General features: G+C 40.3%; 2 protein-coding genes across 9 annotated transcripts in view; one reads left to right on the plus strand and one right to left on the minus strand.

Moving 5' to 3' along the window:
* Positions 1-16,246, minus strand: part of ARSK (arylsulfatase family member K) — a 30,961-nt gene extending 14,715 nt beyond the window's left edge. Inside the window, exons 1-9 of one of the 3 annotated variants that reach the window (XR_003989278.1) lie at positions 15,949-16,246; positions 14,414-14,543; positions 12,409-12,568; positions 10,441-10,723; positions 6,902-7,073; positions 5,148-5,372; positions 2,778-3,002; positions 2,430-2,696; positions 383-502 (exon numbers count right to left, since the gene is read on the minus strand). Coding sequence is in view for 1 of the 3 variants with exons in the window: in XM_030470936.1 (XP_030326796.1) it covers positions 459-502; positions 2,430-2,696; positions 2,778-3,002; positions 5,148-5,372; positions 6,902-7,073; positions 10,441-10,723; positions 12,409-12,568; positions 14,414-14,543; positions 15,949-16,092 (1,650 nt within the window). In the remaining 2 variants the exon portion in view is untranslated. Of the gene's footprint in view, positions 1-355; positions 503-2,429; positions 2,697-2,777; positions 3,003-5,147; positions 5,373-6,901; positions 7,074-10,440; positions 10,724-12,408; positions 12,569-14,413; positions 14,544-15,948 lie in introns of those variants that run through there. The other 2 variants (XM_030470936.1, XR_003989279.1) reach the window with 2 other exon arrangements.
* The window catches only part of TTC37 (tetratricopeptide repeat domain 37), a 50,649-nt gene continuing 42,646 nt past the window's right edge, over positions 16,114-24,116 (plus strand). For 3 of the 6 annotated variants that reach the window (XR_003989276.1, XR_003989275.1, XM_030470931.1), the window contains exons 1-7: positions 16,114-16,618; positions 18,065-18,132; positions 18,555-18,649; positions 19,155-19,298; positions 20,344-20,435; positions 20,881-20,956; positions 22,931-23,071. Coding sequence is in view for 4 of the 6 variants with exons in the window: in XM_030470931.1 (XP_030326791.1) it covers positions 18,560-18,649; positions 19,155-19,298; positions 20,344-20,435; positions 20,881-20,956; positions 22,931-23,071 (543 nt within the window). In the remaining 2 variants the exon portion in view is untranslated. The other 3 variants (XM_030470932.1, XM_030470933.1, XM_032919687.1) reach the window with 3 other exon arrangements.

Here is a 24,116-nt window from a genome sequence, read left to right on the forward strand (position 1 = left end):
GAATACCCCTTTGGCTAGTTTGGGTCAGGTGTCCGTCTCTGCTTCCTCCCGGCTTCCCCTCCTCCCTGGCAGAGCATGAGACTGAGAAAGTCCTTGGTCGGAGTAAACATTACTTAGCAAAAACTAAAAATGTCGGTGTTATCAGCACTGTTCCCAGGCTGAAAGTTAAAAAACACAGCACTGCACCAGCTACTAAGAAGGAGAAAAATGACTGCTATAGCTGAATCCAGGACACCTGCAAAAGTCAAAGTTTTGCTTTTAACAAGCAAGTCAGTGTCTTCTATTTAAATAAGCATTTTAAGACTACCGGTTACAAAAAGAAGCACCAGAGTAGACATACCAACTTCAGATCAGATCACAACCTCAGATGCCACATAATCACCTTGCAAAGGAGCATCGCTGCCTCCCGATACTGTAGCTCTACTTTGTGAGCTGGCACATTCAGCGGATTTTCTGCATTATTTGCAAACCTGTCCCCATGCACTGGGCTCCTCTGAAAACCCTGGGATACAAGAAGTTGTTTCAAGGAATTATGGTAAGAAGTTTGTTTTTCCAAGTTGTTTTTCCATTTCGTAAACTGCACTTTTCTAAGCCTAACACTTTGGAAGAAGTTCATCTTAAAAGCTTGTATCTGTAAAAGACGACACTGTCCACAGCGCCGACAAAATACAATTTTCCCTAGCAATTTCTTTAAACGTTTTCTAGCAATTTCTTTAAATGTTCAGCCATTAAAAAAGCACACATACCACATACCACATCCAGTTCATTATATTTTTATTTTAATATATTCTGTATGATGTACTGCATTCTGCCTAGATCTCTAGAAAGTTATCCATTTATCCATCCTTTTCCCACCTGAACAAGCTTTCATATGGATGCATTTTTCTTCACTTATGCAGATGGTTTACATTACCCTGCTAATGTTTTTTTCTTAAATAATTTCATTACTACCTCAACTCAGCTGAGCAAGAATTAAGAATTATAATGATGTGCTACAGTGTGTGCATTTTTTTTTTATTATTCATTTGTTCCCTGCCTACAGAAAAAAAAAAAAAAAGCTACCATAGCGGTAAGTAGTCTAAGGTTAGCCTTAATGTTCTATGAACACAGAAATATAAAATAGCTAAAACACTCAAATATGTACCCAATTCTAGAGTGTTGTTTACGAAATGCATGTGGAGTGCTCTGCATCAGAAAATACATATATTTTTCATGTTTATTTTTGGTAGCTTACTGTTGAGTATTTAATTACAGATTTCAGAAAGCATTTAGGTATGAAGTATAATGTCATCCTGATTTGTTACTACAGCAGCAATAACTGTCATCAAGAATAAGCAAACCTAAGCGCTGCCACAACAATTATGTTTTCCCTTAAGCAGAACAGTTACTAGCTAAATCTTACCCTTCTTCCAAAACTGCAAATTTTTTGCTACATCCCTGGAAAAATGTGAACTGGCCTTTTTATGTTAACTTTTCCTGCAAGCTTCAATTGCATCTCTTCTGTGTGCATTTCAGGTTCCAGTTCTCCACTCATTGATGCACATTAAAACATTTCCCTGAAGAACCTAATTGTGTAATGGAGATTTATTCAAGCAGTTTTCATCTAAACCTATGCAAATCACACTGTCGTTTTTCAGAGAACTGCTGTACTCACATATTTGGTCAGAGGGTTGTTTTCTGGTTTTTCGTTTGTTTGTTTTAAATTTCCACCAGTGACCAGAGACCAGATGCCTGTTCACCTGCACACTTGTTCAATTAGTAGCCCATGCACATCACTGAACAGCAAGGAGTGGTAAGTACCAGATCCAAAGGCAAGAGAACAGAAGGCTGATCTTGAAAAGATGGCGTCAACCATGTACAAAACAGGAATGCTGACATAGTAAGTACTTGAATAAACTCTGTCTATATTCAGACCAATACTACTTGTTAACTTTTTGATTCTATTTTAACTGCCATAGCTTCTCTAAGGTGGAAGAATGTGTCTTCGTTGTGGACTTAAAATCCATCTTGATGGAATGTTGGCTCCAGCACATTTCACTGTAACTGGTATCCCACTACACTACATTTTATAATCCTTGCCTCAGTCTGTCCGTAGAAATGGAAATTGCTGTTGAGTTCTAATGCTTAATACTCTGCATATTTCAACCAGTTAAATATTACACACATGCAATCGGTACTTATGTACTATCCTTTCCATGTATATTAAGTGTTACAGAATTATAACATGTAAAAATCTAGATGTGTTGTGCTGGCTCGTTGCATAAAACGCTCTTGGCTTTTTAAAACAAAGTGGTAATTATTCAGGCATTGTTGCCTTCAATCGCTTATAAAAGACAATTTTAACACTTGAAATCCAGCATAATATTACAAATGAATAATGTTTTCATATTCTCAGTCATATTAAATCTAGACTGCTTTTATTTACTTACTTTGACTAAGCCATTTGTCAATTGCATTCTCATATTTTTTTGGTTCCTTTAACCAGTCTTGATGCCACCTAAGGTTGGCAATAACATTTGAGTAATTGTGACCCAAACTTTGCTTCCAGCTGATAAACTGTCTTTTGTTATACTCCTGAACAGAAGAAGAAACTTTCGGGTAGTTTACTATAGAGCGGAGTATTTTGTCCAAGGAATGTACCATTGCTGGGAATTTTACGGCAATGTTTGTTAGCTCATCTGGATCAGCAGTAAGATCTGGAACAAAACATCAGTTAGGAGCCAATTTGCATTTAAGTAAATTATTGAGTTGGTCAGGACATAAAAGTGGTAACATACCAAACAGCTGTGGAAGTACTGAATGGCCATCTGAGTATGCGATATATTTCCATTTGCCAGTTCGAAGCATGTACATGGAAGAATTTACATTGCATCCATGGAACTCACTCAACACCCATGAGGGCCGATGCCCTTCGGATGACACTCCATTCTCAGGCTTCCCACGTAGCAGTGGTATAAGAGAATATCCACTGAGGTTCTGTGGGACAGGAATTCTTGCTATATCTAAGCAAAGATAAATGAAGTCAAAATACTACTCCAGTTACAGTGATTGAAAAAGCCTAACATAATACTAATACTACATGTGTCTAAAGAAATTCTATTTCAGTAATAAAACATGCATTCCTAATTATTCTCCTAGTAGAACACAGGAACCCCCAAATACACAAATAATAATTAAAAAAGAAAAACCTTAAGGAAGTTTCCAAGGTCAGATGCCCAATATCTTGATCAAAAGCAGTATCTGCTATGCGTAAGTCCATCTTTAACAGAGGCTTGTTAAAAACAATTGGAATAGCCTCCATTGATGCGTAGCACTTTTTTACTTTTTTTTAATCATGGTTTTATACCCTTCCCTTCTGTTCTGACCAAGTCAGGCAGGAGAAAGATATTGTCATAGCATGAAACAACCCCAAAAGCTCCATATCCAAAATAGTCTAACCCTTCATTTCTGTGCTAATAACAGTGCTACTCTCCCATCTAGCATTCTTCACCAGTGAGTAACAGAACACTTTACAAATGATGGCCATTATGGTTATCACCTTTAACTGGTGGGGAGCCTGAGGAACAGGGCCATTTGCTTCACTGGTACAGCTGGAGGTAAAGATGGTGTCAGAGGTGGAATCCATACAGCGTGCATATGGAAAACAATGAATGGCTCTATGTCCTGCTGGATAGCCCCTAGAACATGCTGTAACTTGAACAAGCTCCTCAGTATCAACTTACATCACAAGTGTCTCTAACTCTCAGAGACTAGGTCAATATTAAGAGGCTGCCCAGATCTCTCAGAGACATCCTGAAAAACATAGTCGAGAATCCCAAACATATTACCTCAACTTTAGTGTCTCCTAAATGGAGCATGACAGAACTGGTATTTTTAATCACCCAACTGAACATAGCGTATAGTCATTAAAAATTCATCACTTTCCAATTCAGAGAGCACCTCTTCTATGCCAAGTGGTGATACTCAGTGCATATAAATTCTATATAACAAGGGAGGAAGGGAGGAAGGGAGGAAAGGAGGAAGGAAGTTAAACCACCTGACCAATTATGTTATTTGAGGAAAGACACAAAGAAAAAAAAAAAAGAGATTTTTAACTTTTTACATATGATACTTATATAAGTACCATATCTAATGAAGATTACTTTATATTTATATAGAAAAAAGATTTTATATCAGAATTTGGAAGAGAAAGCTACTCAGATTATAGCTTATTTTCATCTGGATAACTAGATCAGAAGTTTTGAGAAGAGACAGGCAGATAAAGATCTTCTGTTCTTTGGAAATCAAATGAAGACAATATAGAAAAGGATTTTTCACTGTCTTTTACTGCTAGAAGTACAGTTTTACCTACTGCCCCATGTTCTCTCAGGGAACTGAGTGTACAGTGCCACTTCTTAAAGAGCAAGCTTTGCAGAATGCCTTGAAAAGACCACTTTTCTGATCGGTAGCCTAAAAAGTCCCAGATAAAGCATCAAATGGTGATTTCACCTAATGTTTAGTTCCAATGAAATTCATCTCTTGCATGATTTATCACAGGTAATTGTTCAAAAATTCACTCTAAAAAATAATTGCCATCTGAGTGTAAGCAATTTGCTGTCAGTCCTTTTTATGATTCTCTCCCCTACAAAGAATATTTCCACATGTAAGAAGAATGATTATCCATCATCATACTGTATTATGCTTGACAAGATCAATTGTACATTTCCTATACAAAGTCTTTATAACATTTCTTCCATGTGACCCTTTATAAAAGACATTCCTAATGAATCTGCTATCCTTTCAGGTTTAATCTCATCTCTGGATGCATTTACACTGTAATTTCTATAGTAAACTGTTAGGTATGAAGGCTATCAATAATTATTCATATCTAAACTGCATTTGACTTTTTTATCAGTTTTCCTTTGTTTTAAGATACTCCTATAATCATTCATTATAAATGTGTTGATGACAGTAACAGTAATAAAGAGCATCATGAGCTCCTTTAATTTTTACATCAATTTTTTGCATTTTAATTAAAGTCCATATGTATGCTCCACCAATAAACTGTTATCTCCCATTGTGTTACTACATTGCCTCACAAAGTGGAGGTGTAAGTCTGACTATAATATAACTGGGGGAAAAAAGTAATTTTAAATGACTTAACTTACCAAGCATAGTAGGATATATATCCACGAGAGATACCACATTTGGGATTTGCTGCTGGTTTTTTATTCCTGGCCCCATAACTAAAAGAGGAACATGGGAACTTCCTTCATACATGCTCATTTTATAGAACTGCCGGTGTTCCATAGCAAGTTCTCCATGATCTGCAGTGAATATAATGATTGTTGTCTTAAGAAGCCCAGTATCTCTCAGAGCTGAAATAACCTCACCTGCAACAAAAAAAAAGATACTGAAAGGCTACGTTCAAAACATTCTTTCCAACTTCTGTACCTGCAAAGTGCCATGAAAAACCCTGAGGAATCCTAGACAGAGGGTTGGAAACTCCTCTCTGCCACAGAAGGCAGAGCCCAAGGCATTCATTCCAGAATAACAGTCGTCAGTGAGTTGCAGGGCTCTGGTTATCAATGAAGTGTGGAGGGCACTGAGCAACTATAAAAATGTAAAAAATTAAGGGTGCACCATAGGACAAGCTGCATTTTTGCGATCGTCGCTTTTGTTTAATTTCTAGCATAACTAATACTAATTATTTCAACACCAGTAGAATAGGTCAGCAGAAGCCATGATACTACAGTTAGGGTGAAGGACTCTTAGAATCATAGAATCATAGAATCGTAAGGGTTGGAAAGGACCTTAAGATCATCTAGTTCCAACCCCCCTGCCATGGGCAGGGACACCTTGCCCTAAACCATGTGGCTCCACTTTACACAGAATCAATGGAAGTTTCTCCTTCCTGTGCCTACATCCCCTCAGGAGCTCCTTGCACATACATTTGTGCAAGGAAGACAGGGTCAATGAAGTCGGTAATTGCTTACACATCTTTAACATTAAAGATGATTCTTGCATAAACAGACTAATTAAAAACTTAGAATATGTTACCAAATTAAACCCCAGTGCCATTAGTTTGCAATACCTTCATTCCAGAAATGCCGTCAGGCTCCCATCGATGTCTCTTTTTTTGTTTTTTATTTTCTTTAAAATGTGGAAGAGTAATTCTGTGTCTTTTAGACTATTTGATCATTCTAACATTGCTAAAAAGATTAGCTTATATATTCATTAATTTTATATTACAAGGAAATTCTTGTTCTTTCATGGTCACTTTTCCAATTATAGAAATAAAATACTTGTCCTGGGTTTAGCTGTAACAGTAAAGAAAGACCAATCTGCATTATAATTTTTATGTCTGTAGACATTACTGCAAACTAGAAAGAGTTCTGAATGCCTAATTAATTCTTTCTTTTCTCCTTAACTTTCAATAATATGCTAAGGGAGACATCGGAAGTTTACTATGTGTAATAGCTGTCATCCAGTCTATCCTTTGAAATCAATCTCTAAGGAAATTGCTTGTGCCGTAAAATTTACCTTTCCTTTCAGCTCTACTTTGCTAGTCTGTCCCCATTTGCAGTTGTTTGCATTATTTCAGTTAGCACTTAATCAAAGAGTATTTAGTTCCTCTTGTACACTGGTCAGGCAATGTTTTGCTGCAGTTACTGGGCTTTCACAGGGTCTCTGACTGGTGGTTGTGATTACTTTTCACAGTGCTCTGAATTCACCTTGCAATAGCCTTCAAAATTATCCAGTTATTTAACATATAGACTGATTAAGCAGCATGCATGTGGCTTACTCCCAGATCTGAACTGTGTTTTGTTTTGTTTTTTTGTTTCCAGAAGACCATTTCTATGAGCATTTTCTTACGAAAATCAGAACAAGAAAACTCACTGTAGAATGAAACATTACCTACCGAGCATGGCATCTGTCTCCGCACACATAGCATAATAAAATGCTCTAATATTTCTCACTTCTTGCTTTGTAAACTCTCCTGTGCAATTCTTGGTGTAAGATGAGTAATAGTCTACTGGATGGATCTCTGAAAGAGAAGGCCACTTGGGTATTTTAATAGCTTCATAAGTTACCTAAAAATAAGAGGAAATTCACATTACTTTAGCAACTAATTAAACATTTTTTTTAAAAAAGATTTAATTTAAAAAAATATTTAATTTAAAACTTTTTAGCATAAATTCGCAGTTCTCAACTTGTGGTCCAGGAAACATCAGCTTCTTATCTGTTATGTGGTGCTGCTAGCTCCCCCATACCTCCCCTCTGCTTCCACAGATATGAAATATTTTTACTAGAGTACTGTAAAAATCATCTAGAAACTAAAGCTAGGAGCCATAAATATGTGTTCTACTGGCTGATGTCTTTTTTTAAGAGAACTGCAGAACAGTCTTCTGGAACTTTACTCCAGAGTAAGTACAAAAGTATTGGCATAGTCTCGTTAACTATAGGATAATTAAACCCCATGTGTATGAAAAAGATCAAGTGTTATGTGAACCTACAGAACAACATGGAAATTCACTTAAGCCTGGGAAGGTCTCCAGGAAAGTGGATGACAAGTCTTGATACCTTGATAAAAAGAATTCATTATGACTAGTCCAATTTTCTAATACTTTTCTATTTGTTTCTACAGCTGTCAATCCATTCAGTTATAAAGAATACTAAGATCAGTTTGAAACTAAAAAGTAGGAGCCGATCAGCTTCAAATAATGATGGATTTGTATATTCAAACTGTTGTGCTCAGAGATACTGTGTGCTGCAGCACCAGCTTTAGAGCCTCAACGTCTGACATACGCATTTAGCCTAGGCAGTCATACTGTATGCATTCCTTTAAGTAAGTGCTGCATTTAACAGTTAATTAAGTTTTTAAATTAATAAACCACACATCTTGCTCTAATTTACATCTGGAATCCTAACAAACAGAGCTGAGGCCTAGATTATGGCACATGAACTCTAGTGCCTGTGCAGCACCTTCTGGGGCTGCAGCCACAGCTCCACTCCTGGGCTGTCCCCAAACACATGCAGCATGGTTCCTGGTAAATTAACTGAGATGCTTACCTTCCGAGTGGCTCCATGAAGCACAAAAGGAATCAGATCAAAGGTGTCCCTAGATGCATTACATCCCTGTTTATTGGTGTAGCAATTTAAGCATCAACCTCTGCTGAACCCAATATGGTTTTGCCCGAAGGTGTGGATGGGTAAATAAGAGCTGTCTGGGGAGCTACTAGCAGAGCGTGTCTCTGAAGCACATGGTATAGTTTTGACCACCGGTGCTGTTATGGCCATGTGTTCCAATATCCACAAAGTTCTACCTCCCACAACAGTCAATATTCTCCATTGAGTTATCTAGCAGATGTATTAAGTCATAGAATCGTGTAGGTTAGAAAAGACCTTTAAGCTTATCAAGTCCAACCATTAACCTGGTACTCCCAAGTCCACCACTAAACCATGACCCTCAGTGCCACATCTACATATCTTTTAAATACTTCCAGGTATGGTGACTCCACCACTTCCCTGGGCAGCCTGTTCCAATGCTTGACGATTTCTTCCCTTTTTTATGAAGAAAATGTTCCTAATACCCAGCCTAAACCTCCCCTGGTGCAACTTGAGGCCATTTCCTCTCATCCTATCCCTTGTTACTTGGGAGCAGAAACCAGCCCCTAAACAGTTGGTAAGGCAGCAGGAGTTGAAGTGCTCATTGGGGTAAACCCCAGGTTTGTAATATAGTCAGATATACCAAAACCTAAGTTTCCTTAGAGCCTTTAGAAAATAGGCTGCAAGATGAAATCATGGAAAATAAAATAATAGCAGGCAACTGCTTCAGACATCTTCCTATTGCTGAAGGTTCTTGGCTACATAAAGTCACATTTTAGACTCCTCAAACGGTATTTATTAGTTGCTTAAGATATAACAGGACCCAAAAATGTCTGTCTCCATCCATCATTCATCAGAAGACTGAACTTAAGTTTTAGGGATTCACGAAGTCATGATCCGTTTGTCTGTCTGACGTAATTCATTGCTAGGAAAAAAGCCATACGCCCTGAAAAAGTACTGGCTAGTGCAAAATATAGAAGACCATCTGCTTAGCAACACAGGGTTTCATAAACATACCATGTTGATAATCTGTTCTGTATTAGCTATTCAGTAAACATATAATTTCATTCAAGTTCTTCATCTATGCAAACTTCTTCATGAGATTGATCTCTGTCATTTTCAAAGCCTGCTTCTTCCACAGCCAAAACACAGGCACATTCCATAAGAATCATCCAATGGTCAAGAAATGGTAATATGCGGTTCACATAACTGAGTATGTGAATGTAGTGGTGCAAAGGACCTCAACAAGCTATGAAGTTTATGTATTCTAACTGGATGACAAAAATTTGTGAGAGATGTTATAACTCTGTTTGTGACTTCAAAAAAGGTAACCCCACTTCCCAATATGTCTAACCTAGCAATTAGCACCTAGCAAGTCATCTTTAATAGCCAAGCGAGACCTTGATTTTTGCAAATGAAGGGATTTTTCCCCCCCAGGCTTTTCCTCTACCCAAAAGCTTCTCACCATTCCCAGAAGAAACCACACCCCAGTATATCCTTTTTTCTAAGACTTTGTATTCTTGTTGCACCAGGATAATTTTGCAGTTTCCCAGCAGAAAAGGCCATGAGTTACATGAACCAGGGGTTTTTTTGGTGTGGGTTTGTTTTTTGTTTTTTTTTTTAATGTAAGCATGAAGTCTTTTCAAACCTCAGTTCTTGAGCTGCAGAGAATCTTAATGCCTTTATGCAGTGAATGCTGTTGTAACCCATCTATATTTTTTATGACAGATAATGGCACCTGGAGACCACACAAGACAGAGAAAAAATTTTCTACTTCTTGGAATGGAGTGCAATCTGTTAGCTTTCCACATATGGACACAGTGGGACTTTTCTGCAGTCTAAAAACACTGAATAACGACAGCAGCACAGAAGGAAATTAACAGAAGAGTGACTTCTGTCTCTTACTACTTCATGTTCTGGGTTTGTATTGTAGGAAAAGTCAATTACTCCCTATAAAACTTAGAATGATTACATTCAGCATCATTTATAGCAAGCACAATAAAAAAAATGCTACAAACAATGAACTTCAGACCATTACTGAAACAGAAACTACAGGTACGTACAGCAGCAATTTCATTTTCTGTTTAATGTGTTTATAGCCACAGAACTCCAAATTTCTTTATTGGTTCAGTAACTACTGCTAACAAACCCTTTCCTACAACAGAAAGAAATCCTTCACTTCTATTTGCTCAGCCTTAAATCAGAAATCTAACATCTCTACCAACAATCTTCTTAGTCTGCACTGACCTAGCTAAACTGGGTCTGACTTGAAAAGTCATGTGAGGAATAAAATACTGTTCCTAACAAGTACACTTATAAATAAACTTATATTCAAATTTCGCTTTCACATACCTTTTCAAGCCAATAGGGAGATGTTAAAAATGTAGAGGATCCAAAATTTTCTCCTGCATAAGGTGATGGATATGGGTGTGGTAAATTCAGCCCCAAGTAAAGAACAAATGGTTGAGTAAGGTTAATGGCTTCTTTCTTTATCCAATTCACTGCTTTATCAGTATTCTGCCAATCTGCTTCCATCACTCTTACATGCTTCCTATCACCAGTCAGGTTTACCATGGGTCTCCCTTCTTGCCGGAGCAGGAAGTCAACATCCCTAGTCCAAGCTTCCACACGGTTACTGAAAATACATGCATACGATACATACTCAGTGGAAAATGTTTTCTTCACTCTTCCTCCAAGTCAAGAGAGTTAAGAATTCCTGAAGAACTTTCCCTATACTCGTAGCTGCAATCTATTTGTAATTTCTACAAAAAAGAGAATTGTTATTCAATCGATCAATAGCTATTACACATCTATTTTATACTCAAAGCTTTAGCAATTTTTTTTTCTGCTTCTGAATCTTTTTTCTTATTTATTATAACTTCATGTCAGAACGGTTCTTCTCACATCTACAAAATAATATTTAGAAATAGCATCTCCACCTTGTTGACCCTGCTACCCCTTCTGGCATGGATTCACATTACCTGGTAAAGAGGCCCTTAGGTTTTTGTTATTTGAAAAAGTCCTGTGGGAAATAACTTGCCTGGAGAGGCTGCCTTTAGAAGCATCCTTCTGGTTTTGGATAGTACTGTTACAACGTTTTTAAACGCTATCACTTACAACAAGAATCTGTAGGAGTAATTTATCTTGTACAATTGCTTTTGATGTAACTGATAAATGCTATCAAGAAAAGGGAACAACAGAGTAGAAGGGCGTAGAGAAAGCAAGAAGGAGAAAAAGAATGTTTTAATGATTTTTTTTTTTAAAGATTTTCTAATATCACGACAATGTTGCCTCTCTAAAATGCTGAGAAATCTGAGCTGCAGATGTCCTTAATTCTCTGCCAGACTGAATTCTGAGCTGCCATAAACAAAGGTTGTCGAGTTGGAATAGTTCATGAAGAACAGCAGCCCATGGGAAGGACCCACATTAGAGAAGTTGGTGGAGGGCTGCCTCCTGTGGGAAGGACCTCATGCTGGAGCAGGGGAGGAGTGTGAGAAGCCTTCCGCTGAGGAGGAAGGAGCAGCAGAGAGAGCATGTGATGAACTGATCACAACCCCCATTCCCCATCCCCCTGCACTGCTTGGGTGGAGGAGGTAAAGAAAATCAGGATGAAGTTGAGCCCCGACTGCAGGAAGGGGTGAGGAGAATGCGTTTCAAGATTTGGCTTTATTTATCATTATCCTACTCTTACTTCTAATTGGCAATAAATTAAATTGATTTCCCTTAGTCAGGTCTGTTTTGCCGGCAACAGTAATTAGTGGGTGATCTCTCCCTGTCATTATCTCAACCTACAACCCTTTCATTCTATTTTCTCTCCTCTGCCCAGCTGAGGCAGGCAGTGACAAAGTGGCTTTGGTGGGCACTAGGCATCCAGCCAGGGCCAACCCACTGCAACAGTCTAAGTCTGTGAAAAGGTATGACCTTCAAAGGAAAAAAAAAAAAAAAAAAGACAAAAAACCACATCATGTTTTGTGATGTTGGATTTGATATCCAAGCCATTATCAAATATGTTTTCCTACATTGCTGGTATAATAGAGCCTGGAAGTCTCAAGACACTGCTTTTGAATTTTACTTAGGGAGCAATGCCAACGATCAAAAATAACCTTCGTTCATGTTGGGCAAAAACACAGCCTTGATACTCACCTTCCATCTACAGGTAAAAACCAAAGTGCATCTGCATGGGATATACTTGTTTGTGCACAAAGTTGCTAAACTTCTTTCAAATGAAAGCTACTACCATTTCAGAGATAGAAACCACTTGCCAAACAATTACATGATTAATTCACTCCTGTTTCGCAGGAGGAGAATCTATCTGATTACCTTACTGAATGATGTCCAGAAGTATAGTCCAGTTTCCCATACTTCTGTGTGTGGTAGCCATGCTTCTCCATGAGATCCATCCAAGTTACATAACCTGGATCTAGACCTTTGAAGTTATTCCAAGACTCTGTTAAATGAATGAAAAGACCACTCCACATCGCTGGGGAGAACAAAAAAATGAGTTATGGTTTTTGATGAGTAAGTGGTACTTCCTATCTAAATGTAAGTTGAATACTTGAGAAGGGATCAATCTTCTCATTATTTTAGTGGCAAACAGTCCACATGTACAAAGTATTACACTTCCAAATCTTATTTTCATCATCAATACAAATAACATTTACTAAAATAATCCTCAGAATTACAGAAGGACCCACCCAGGTGCTATGCAATCATTAAATTAAGGTTTCATGTAGATCAGGAAATATTCCTATTGATTTCAGAAAGAAAATGCCATGGTAGTACAGATCCTGATGAAAGTCATCTATTTACATTTACAGCGTATTATTTGCCCTTACTTCAGTTAAATTTGAACAAGAATTTGAAGTTTGTGGAGGAAATTAGTGTATATTATTTTTATAAATACTATATGCCCTCAGCTTTATCCTTTTTAGGTAATTTACTTCACTACCAGCTCTAGAAAAAAAGCCAGATTATTAAAGAGGACAAGAAGAAAAGAAACCAAGGGAAGACTTGCAAAGGAACTGTAAGGAAAGTATTTATTAGTGAATTCCTGTTTGTTGAGAATCATTCACTCTTCCCAATGCTAATGTAGAGTCAAACAGAGTGCTAAATCGAAACTAAGCTGTTCTATAAGCAATGGAAATATCCTGTAAGCATGAATAGTTTGGCAGCCCTACTCCCGTACCATGGCAATACTCCTGCCTTCCCCACCCTAAAATACTCCTTCTCACCATCTCTTCTAGTGTGACCCCTGACACCTCCACAATAGATGTACCCTCAGTTCCGCGCAGGTCTCCAAGCCACTGGCTAAACAAGAGAGGTCCTGCTAGTTTAGAGCTACACTTGCGATGAGTGACCAGTGGTCATGATGATGTTGGTGGACCACCTAAAATGATAAACAGAAATGATGAATTGTTGAATTCATCATGCAGTATCTTCCTTACTGGGAGTACTAGCTGCTATTTTCACAAAACTTCTTAAAATAAAATAACCTAACACACAGTTACTGTTCTCAGCAACAAAGATTGTCTGAAAGACTCGAAAATCAAGAAAACAAGACTGATGGCATGTTCATGTAATCTCACTTAAGATGAGACCCTGAAAACAGAAAAAGGTACTAGGTTATCAATAAAAGAAATACTAAAAAATTAGTTTGACAGCCTGTGCCTGCTGCAGTCAGGAGAGGATGCTTCTTCCAGTGTATGCTTGAGAGAAAGGGAGATCTTCCTTTCCTTCCTTCCTTCCTCGAAAGTTCACATACAGTCTCCAGAGGGTCTTTGCAACAACTGAAAAGTCTAGAAACGTTTTAAGATGTAACCTTTGCTTCCTTCTAACTTCCCAGCAAATTCTGCAAGTAGGAAATTGAACACAGTGCAATGACTGCAGCAAGTACAGAAAAATGCTGAAGTATTCAATTAAAGCTACTGAAGGATACATTACGTGTTTAGCACACCGCTTGGAATAAATGTCACTGGAAGGTGCTGCTATTCAGCTGTTATTTTTTAATACTATTTCCTGAGACAGGAAAGAGAACCATTAACTTTCTACAAATCCAGAAGGACTTTTTTTTAAACAGTGAAGCTCCAGTGGAGTTTGCAAAAAGATTTGGGAGCTCACACATAGCTTGAAAAAGAAGAAACAAACAAACAAAAAAAAGATGAGAAACAGAAAAGACATACAGATAAAACATGAGAATCCTATAAAAATTCAGACACAAACTAAAAAAAATGAGTCTTACTGAAAACCAAAACAAATTCCCTAAATTAAATCCTTTGAAATTTCCCATTATTAGCATATATTTAAATTGACACATGCTTGGTCCTACCTGCGCGGGAAGGACAACAAATTGGAGAATTGGTATAGGCATTGAGAAAGACAGTGCCAAATCTTTTCATAAAATTTATGAAAGGCAAATCCACAGTCTGATTTCCAGGATAAAACGTCAGGCGTCCATCCTGCAATCAAATAAAGAAAAACAGCATATAAACAGCATTAAGTCAAACTAGTGGCTACATTAATTCATAGTTTTATTACCTTGAACTTGCATTACTCAAATGTTGCCAATTCTACTCAGGTATGGAAAATAAAATGCTGAGAAGCTTTAATTAGACTAATTTAATTTTAAATGGATAAAGTGTAATGTAAAGGAGAAGAGGACTTTTTCATAGTAAAATTACTTCCTTTCTACTGCTATACACATTCTAAGCTCCAGTTCTTGTGGGAGTAGGGTCCCACCATGACATATTCAACAAGAATAGAGAAGGCGAAAGGTGACAAGGAGCCAGTCTGAATCCTGATGCAGATGTGTCCACTGGCACGTATTTCTGTGAAAACAGAACTGATGCTTCATCCTTTTCCTCCTTTTAAAGGTTTATCCACAGCACATCTCTGTGAACTTATTTTACACTCTGGACTGGAAAAGCAGCAAGAATGCTGAGTTTGGTTTAGTATACAAGAGTTACATACTGTCTCAGCGACATGGGAGGCCTGTCTTCAGTTGTAAGGAAGGAAACATACCTGGTATTTGTGAATTAAAGATCTTTTCTACCTATCTGGAGGTTAAAACAACTGTATCAATAAATCACTGTAACAAAGCCACTAGAAAACCATAAAAACATATCGACTAGTTCCTCTATCCTTTTAGCTGTAGATATACATCTAACAAGCTTATTGTAATTTGTTATACCAAACGGTATGAGTATGATGCCCAACAGCTTAACTCAGACATTTGCTCTGTGATTACAGACATTTTCTATCCCATCTCTAAAGTTCTTAGGGTTTACAATGGCACAAACAACAGGGTTTAGTGACCTTACTTTCCATTTTGCTTTTCAAGCCAAGAGAAAAGCATTCATTCATTTTCACACCAGGTTTATCCCATTAACTGCTGCCCTGCTCTACAGCCAGCTGACTCGCCTCCCTCCACCCTGAGTTGCGGTGACAAGCTGGATGTACCACAGGTGACGGCCGGTACCCCACATGCAGAAGTCTCTGACTATTGTAATGCGCCTGTTGAATATGTGCAGCATACTCCCATTAAGAAAGCCATATTGTAAACCAAACTCCCATTAAGAGTTTGATTTACAATACAAGAGTTACCGACTGTCTGAGCGACACGGGAGGCCTGACTTCATTATCCCAAGCAAGCCCTCCACCCCGTGGAGGTGGTGGAGAATAAAAACCAGCCCTGTGGTCTATGGTTGTAGGAGGAACAGCCACGGAAAAGTCCTTGCTGTTACAGATATCCTCGGAGGTCCCGCTCTCACCGGGATCTGGGAAACGCCGCCGCTGAGGCAGCGCGGCCGCTCTGCCACCCGCCCTCACCGCGCCCCCAGCCACCACCCCGCCCCGGAGCCTCACCAAGGAGTCGCAGGCCACCACCACCACGCTGGGCCGGGGCTGGCCCCCGGGCGCGAAGGGCCGCGGCCTCACCCCGGCCCAGGGCGCGGCGGCCATGAGGAGCAACACCTGCCCGGCCCGCCCCAGCGGCCCGCCACTCGGCATCGTCGCGGCGCCGTGAGCTCCCTCTCCCAGGCCGAGAGAAGTGGCAGTCCCGAAGACCGAGCCGGACGCAGCAGAGGAGCAGCCACCCTCGACACGGCGTGGTACAGCTCCGAGCGGCGGCAGGAACTACAACTCCCACAGTGCCCGAAGAAAAATGGCAGCTAAGCGGGGCAAGTTGCTGCCGTGAAGCCAGCGCGCATGTGCCAGGGCAGTGGCTGATGAGGTGAGGTGGCGGCGGTGGCCGCAGTCAGTCCTGCACCGGCTCGGCTCGGCTCGGCTCGCTGCGGCCCGGTCTGCGGCGGGGTGAGCGGCCGCGTTCGGAGGGTCTGCCGGCGCCGTGCCACTTCCCCGCTCTGTAGGTACCAGCTGGGGAGCCGAGCGGGTGTGCGCTGACGTGGGGCCTGCTTGCTTTCAACGTGAAAACGGAGCCCAGGCTCGGAAATGCCGGCGGGGGGGATGTCTGTGGAGGTCGAGGTGCCTGTGCCTTCTTAGGAAGCAAATTTATCTGTAGGAGCTGCTGGGCAATGTAAGTTTGACGTATTTTTTAATAATTTTTTTAGGCTTTTGGGGGAATCTTTGAAATCCACTCTCTTCCTGTGTCCTTTCAATTTATTTCTAGGCCCTTCACCCATTCTTTATCTCTTGCCTTTGAGATGTGAAAAAGTCTTTTTGTTCTTCAGCTTGTCTCTTTTTCCCCTCTCTCACAGGGCCTGCACTATCAGTGCTGTTTCTTAGCCTCCTCCCATTTAGGCATTGTTGACTAGAGTCATAGAATGGTTTGGTTTGGAAAGGAGCTTAAGATCAGCCAGTTCTAACCCCTTGCCATGGGCAGGGACACTTTCTGCTAGACCAGGTTGCTCCAGCCTGGTCTTGAACACTGCCAGGGAAGGGGCAGCCACAGCTTCTCTGGGCAACCTGTGCCAGGGCCTCAGCACCCTCACAGGGAAGAACTTCTTTCTTACATCTAACCTGAACTTCCCCTGTTTAAGTTTAAACCCATCACCCCTTGTGCTATCGCTACAGTCCCTGATGAGAAGTCCCTCTCTAGCATTCTTGTAGGCCCCTTCAGATACTGGAAGGCTGCTGCGTGGTCTCCACGCAGCTTCTCTTCTCCAGGCTGAACAGCCCCAACTTTCTCAGCCTATCTTCGTACGGGAGGTGCTCCAGCCCCTTATCCTCATGGCTTCATCTGGACTTGCTCCAGCAGCTTCACCAGAACTGCACACAGTGCTCCAAGTGGGGTCTCGTGAGAGCAGCGTAGAGGGGCAGGATCACCTCCTTTGACCTGCTGCTCACGCTCCTTTGCATGCAGCCCAGGATACTGGGAGTTTCTGGGCTCAAGTGCACAATGAAGCTGGGTCATGGGGAGCTTCTCCTCACCCAACACCCCCAAGTCCTTCTCTGCAGGGCTGCTCTGAATCACTTCTCTGCCCAACCTGTAGCTGTGCCTGGGATTTCCCCAACCTGGCGGCAGGATCTTGCACTTGGCATTGTTGAACTTCGTGAGGTTGGCATTGTCCACTTCTCAAGCGTGTCCAGGTCCCTCTGGATCCCATCCCTTCCCTCCATCATGTCAACTGAATTACTCAGCTTGGTGTTATCGGCAAACTTGCTGGAAGGCGCACTCAATCCCACTGTCCATGTCGCCAGCAAAGATGTTGGTCCCAACACCTACTGCTGAGGGACACCACTCATTACACATTTCCAGTTGGACATTGAGCTGTTGACCTCAACTCTCCGCATGTGGCCATTCAGCTGATTCCTTATCCACCAGGTGGTCCATCTATCGAATTTATGTCTCTCCAGTGTAGAGACAAGGATGTCGTGTAGGACACTGGTGTTTCCAAAGTTCATTTGAGGCAAAATATTTAACTGTATACATCAAAATAATACATGATCATATCAGACTTCCAAAGCATGAATGCCTCTTTGTTGTGTCTTTAGATGCTTTTATTCTTTTTCACTTTTACAGACGTGGTGGAAAGCAGGATCTGCTGTAAGTGTGTGAAAGTAGAGGAGCGTTGTGGACCATACCGAAAGGTAAGTGACAGCCTGGCCATCGTGCTGCTGTACCTATTGCCCAAGAAAATGCCTGATCCTTAGGAGCCCCTTACTGACTTATTCCTGTGCTGGAGCTAAGTGTAAATAAATAATTTGTAAGTAACTTATGCCACATCCCTGGCAGTGTTCAAGGCCAGGTTGGACAGGGCTTAGAGCAACATGCTCTAGTGGAAGGTGTCCCTGCCTATGGTAGCAAGGTTGAAACTAGGTGATCTTTAAGGCCCTTCCAATCCAAACCATTCTATGAATTTTAACCATATTATCTGTTTCAGTGGTTTTTAGTGCTGAATGCATTTTGGCACATTGCAGCATATTCCTTTGTTCTGAATGCCTTCTATGCAATTATAGTGGGATGAAACCACCACCTTAAGAAATGATTATATGTCTTTTGTACTTAATAGCCACAATGTCAAATAAGGAGGTGAAGGCAGCATTAAAGAGTGCTAGAGAAGCAATACGAAATAAAGAATATAAAGAAGCCTTAAAACATTGCAAGGTAACTTTTTTGCTTGGAAAGTAATGTTTTTTGCACATTTGGCTTGCTGTTCCCATACCCCTACAGCTGTCTAGTAATGCAGAGTGTGGAGTACCTTATTGATATAATAGTTGAGATTGATTTTCAAATTTAACTTCGTTGATCGTTCATGTTAGTTGCCCACAGGTAAGCTTTTATTCCCCTTGCTTTTGCATTCACTTATATGTGACAATAAGAATGTTAAGTCTAGAATGATAGAGATAAAAAGAAAACATTTCTAAATTACACCTCGACAGGAGTGCTTTAATTGCTGAGCTACAGATGTGGTTCCTAGCAAAACAGTTCAGATATGAAACATTGTCTGGCATGAAAAGCTGAAGTTATTAATCCTAGCCTTTTCCTAAAAATTAGTTAACTTCTAATATTGACATGTGGAATAATTCACCAAACTGTAATGATAAAACTCAATACATGATTATAACATGCCTTTCATTCATCAGTTTCACTTAAAATTGTATATTTCTAGGCAGTCTTGAAGCAAGAAAAAAATAACTACAATGCTTGGGTATTTATTGGTGTGGCAGCTGCCGAGTTAGAACAGCCTGATCAGGCCAAAGGAGCATATGAGAAGGCTGTTGAACTTGAACCGAACCAGTTACTGGCATGGCAGGTACTGACTGTCCTAACTAACTTCTTTACCTGAAAACTGTCGCTATGGAGTTAAATACTGCAACAAAGCAGAGTTGAGACTTGTATTGTGTCTTCTTGAGTTCTACTGAAGCTTTGGAGTAGCTGAGGTTTGTAATATTTCTGTGTTCAAAGTGATGTCATGAGTGACTGCGTAGCCTGTATGTCAGGATGAACTTTTAATTTCAGTATATTTAAGTTTGTATTTCGTGTGTACACTAGTTAACGGTAAAGCATGAAAGAGAGAACATGAATTGAAACAGTACAGTAAATTCATCCATGCTTAGGAATTTCCATGCTTCTAGCTCAAGGAAGGTTTAACAATGCTCTCATAGGGAAGAAAATGTTTTATCTAATAACATATTTTTCCTGCTTCCATCATTGAGTGGATTGTTACTGAATTTTGTTGCTGTTTAAAAACAATAGTATACATTTAAAATAGCTGTGTGCTGGGTGGTGTGTGCATGACAACCAATAACAGTGTACAGTTACAGTGTACAGGTATGTTGTTTGGAGACTTGCGAGGCATAAAATTGTATATTAAGTCTGTCTCTGATACCAACAATTGATACTTTTTGAAGATAGTAAGGTTCTTAGTATTTTTAATATAAATACCTTTTTAAAGTATAACTGTTGGTGCACGATTTCAAGGCATATTGAAATTTCCTTACTTTTGCAATCAGATTCTGGCTTTCTGTTACTATACAAGGTGGTATGATACTTGGACATACATCTTTTTATCACACGACAATGTTCTTTGTATACTGTCTGTTATACAGCCAACATTGTGTAGTATATACAAGTTTCAAGTAGTCGTTGGTATTAGTTAAGAAAGTGAGGAAAACTTTGTGTAAGTATATTCAGGAGGCTTTACAGAGGTATCAGCCTAGATTCTGCTCAGAGATTACTACATTAATACTTGACCCCATTGTAGGCATTGAGTAACTTTTGTAGGCAGAACTCATGCAGTGTTCTCGTAATACAACTGTTGACATAAAATCTTACTTATTTTTCAATTTTCTCTAAAGGGATTAGCAAATTTATATGAGAAATCCAACCAAACAGATGTCAAAGGAGACCTAGCAGATGTTTACCAAAAGCTCTTGGAACTCTATGGAAGGTAAAGGATATTGAATGCCATTAATTCAGTCAAAGATCTCCAGTGAATACTGTTGCTGATACACAGGATAGGGTTGTTACATTTTTAAAGCCTTGTAACATCAGTGGGTTCAGCACTTGTTACTGACGTTTTCTGTACCTATATAAGGTTTCATGATCTTGTCCCTTTTGATAGGGCAAAAGCTCTTGGAAAAATTGTACTTAAAGTCACCAGTTGAGAAAATTCAATGCTATCCTATGTCCTCTCTCAAAACTTTCTGCCTTGAAGCATTCAGCTCTCATAGTTCATTGTCTGCATGGAGAAGTAGGCTTATTTTTCTCTGCTTTAAAATCACAGAATTGATTTGTCAGATCTGTCAACTGGTTCATACAGGTACAGTTCTAAACAAATGTAACTCTCAGCTGGAAAACTTAACTTGTTTGTGTGGAATTTTCTTCCTTTCTAGTGGTGACAAGCAGAAATGGTGTGATGTATGTAACAAGCTTGTGGAGCTGTATCATCAGGAAAAGAAATACTTAGAGGTAGGTTGAGTAATTCTGCTTTATCTCTTCTAACAAGAAATTTACATTTAATCAGAACTAACTACTTTTCTTCAAGGAATCCCGAATTTTTTGCAGTCAAAGACCATTTAAGATTTCCTTGTGGTCTACAACCAGGAAACTGATTTTAACTATGTTTGTTTCTTTTTCACTGTGTAAGACATGAATGCGATCCATTAAGCTGACAAAATTTGACAAAGAATGCGTAGTATACAGGCTGAAATGGTGGAACGTCATTCTTCTGTTTTATTTCTAAAAGTCGGGCATTCTCCCAAATACCATTTTACATGTGTAAGTTGTGTAAGTGTAAGTTGGGTGTCCTTTGCCTAGCTTGGCCAGTTCTAGGTTATCTGATTAGCCTTTCACTGGTGTGGTGATCCCTTCCTCAATTTTTCCTGATACTTCATGACAGAGGGTAAAGTGGAATTTGTACACAACCTGAACTTGATTACCTGTGCTTTATGTACTGCAGTCCATGCACGGCAATAAGGACATGCAAAGCTAGTCCAGGGCAGCCCACCCAGCACTCTGGAAATCCATGTCAGCATGACCATTGCAGAAATAGTCTTGTCATTTTACTGTGAGATGAAGCTGTTAAATGTCTGAACAGTTCAACAGTAGCATTGCCCAAAGCCTCTTGAGTTATGTTGTGGTTTAAGCCCAGCCGGTAACTCAGAACCACACAGCTGCTCGCTCACTCTCCTTCCCCCTGGCTGCCGGAGGAATGGGGAGGAGAATTGAAAGAATGTAAACCCCCTGGGTTGAGATAAGAACAGTCCAGTAACTAAAGTATAATACAAAACTACTACTACTACCACCAGTAATAATAATGATAAGGAAAATAACAAGGGGGGAGAATATAAAACTAAAAGGGGAAAGGGAAAAAAACCAAAACAATGAATAAAAGTGATGCACAATACAGTTACTCACCACCTGCTGACCGATACCCAGCCCAATCTGAGCAGCGATTCGGGCCTTCTGGGTCACTCCCCCCAGTTTATATACTGGGCATGATGTGCTGTGGTATGGAATACCCCTCTGGCTAGTTTGGGTCAGGTGTCCTGTCTCTGCTTCCGCTTGGCTTCTTGTGCCCCTCCTCCCTGGCAGGGCATGAGAGACTGAGAAGTCCTTGGTCGGGGTAGGCATTTCTTAGCAACAACTAAAACATCAGTATGTTATCAGCATTGTTCTCAGACTAAAGTCAAAAACATAGCACTGCACCAGCTACTAAGAAGGAAAAAAATAACTGTTACAGCTGAACCCAGGACAAGTAATCAGGATAAGTTTCAGGATACGTATTTTTGCTCTTCGCTGTTTCCTTACTCATTGAAAAGTTTGGTTTCTTACAAGGTGGTGTATGGGTTTACTCCGTGTCATCTCTTCCCCTTTTCTCCAACAGTGGAAAATGAAAACTTTCACATACCACTTAGCATCAGGCTCAAGACTATTAATTGGCTCCAAAGCCTCTTTGTATACTAGTTTCTAAACTAAACTTAATGCTAGTAGTTTAGCATATGAAGGCAGACTTGCTCTGTGTTCAACAGGAAACTGCAAATTAGGTGTCAGGGTCCTGTTGCTTCTTGGTCAGTTCTGTTATTTTTTCCACAGTGGAATTTCACCATGGACTGCTGCAGTAGATCCAACAAAGCTTCCATTTTTTCTTCAGTTTATCAGAGGACTGTTTAGGTCTATTTTTACTGTTGATTTCCTCCAGGAACCAGAGTCAGAATTCATACTCTTGATGTTGCCTTTTTTATTTACTATACCTTGGAATGTGGACAGGTACCACATACTGCAGTGAGTACTTGTTTTAATCAGAAAGCAGGTAAATCTGGATCCCTACTTTCAGTGTTACTCTGTTGCATTCCCTAGGGTGGAATTGTTGACAGTAATTAGAAAGCTTGTATCAGGCCCCCAGTTCTTTGAAGAGTGACAGCACGGTTCATTTGTTGACAGGCTGCTGAAGCGTGGCAGAAACTAATAAAAATGAAGCAGAAGGAAGGTGCAGAAAATGCAGAGCTTCATCAGCTTTGGAAAAAGATGATCCAGTTACTGAAAGACAGTACACAATACCAGGATAAGAAGACTGAGCAGTTGGTAATGTTTATTGTTCCTACTCATCTCAATACATGCATATGTATAGTGCAGCTAGACTTCAAACTGCATCTTAAGTGTGAAGACTTAAAAATGGTGCAAATCTTGTGGCTGTTTGTTTCATTAATGTTCAGTGCTACTAAACTTCTTGGGAAAAGGGGTGGTTTTACCTTCTGACAGAAACAGTGAGGATGCAGCAGCCTGAGGTAGGCCTTAGGTGGAATAAGGCACCTAAATCCAAGAAGTTGTCCTGGAACTCCTTCATTAACTGCCTCCTACATTCTGCAGGAGTCCACCCAGCTGTTCTGTCACTCATCAGCTGGACAGGGGAGAGAATATATAACGAAAGGCTTATGGGTAGATCTAAAGGCAGGGAGAGATCACTCACCAATTACCTTCATGGGCAAAACAGTCTCATTTTGGGGAAATTAGTTTATTACCAATCAAAATCAGAGTAGGCAAATGAGAAATAAACCCAAAACTTAAAAAACCTTCTCACCTTCTCCCCACCACTTCTTTCAACTTCAAGACCTCAACTTCATTCAAGAATTCCCTAACTCCTCCCCCTCAGTGGCACAGGGGGATCGGGAATGGGGATTGGGGTCAGTTCATTACGCACAGTCTCTGCCGTTCCTTCCTTCTCAGGGGAGCACTCCTCACACTCTTCCCCTTCTCCACCATGGAGTCTCTCCCATGGGAGAGAGCTCTCCACCAACTTCTCCAATGTGGGTCCTTCCCACAGGCTGCATGTCTTCACAAACTGTTCCAGGGAGGGTCCCCTCCAGGATGCAGCCCTTCAGGAAGACTGCTCCAGTGTGGGTCCCCCATGGTCCATGGGTCCTGCCAGCAAACCTGCTCCACTGTGGGCTCCTGTCTCCGTGGGACCATAGGTCCTGTCAGGAGCCTGCTCCAGTATGACCTTTCCACGGGATGACAGCCTCCTTCAGGCCTCCCCCTGCTCTGGCATGGCGTCCTCCCTAGACTGCAGATGGATATCTGCTCCACCATGGACTGACTGCAGAGGACAGCCTGCCTCACCATGGTCTGT

This window comes from Strigops habroptila, chromosome Z (assembly GCF_004027225.2).
Source record: "Strigops habroptila isolate Jane chromosome Z, bStrHab1.2.pri, whole genome shotgun sequence".
In the NCBI taxonomy this organism is placed as follows: Eukaryota; Metazoa; Chordata; class Aves; order Psittaciformes; family Psittacidae; genus Strigops; species Strigops habroptila.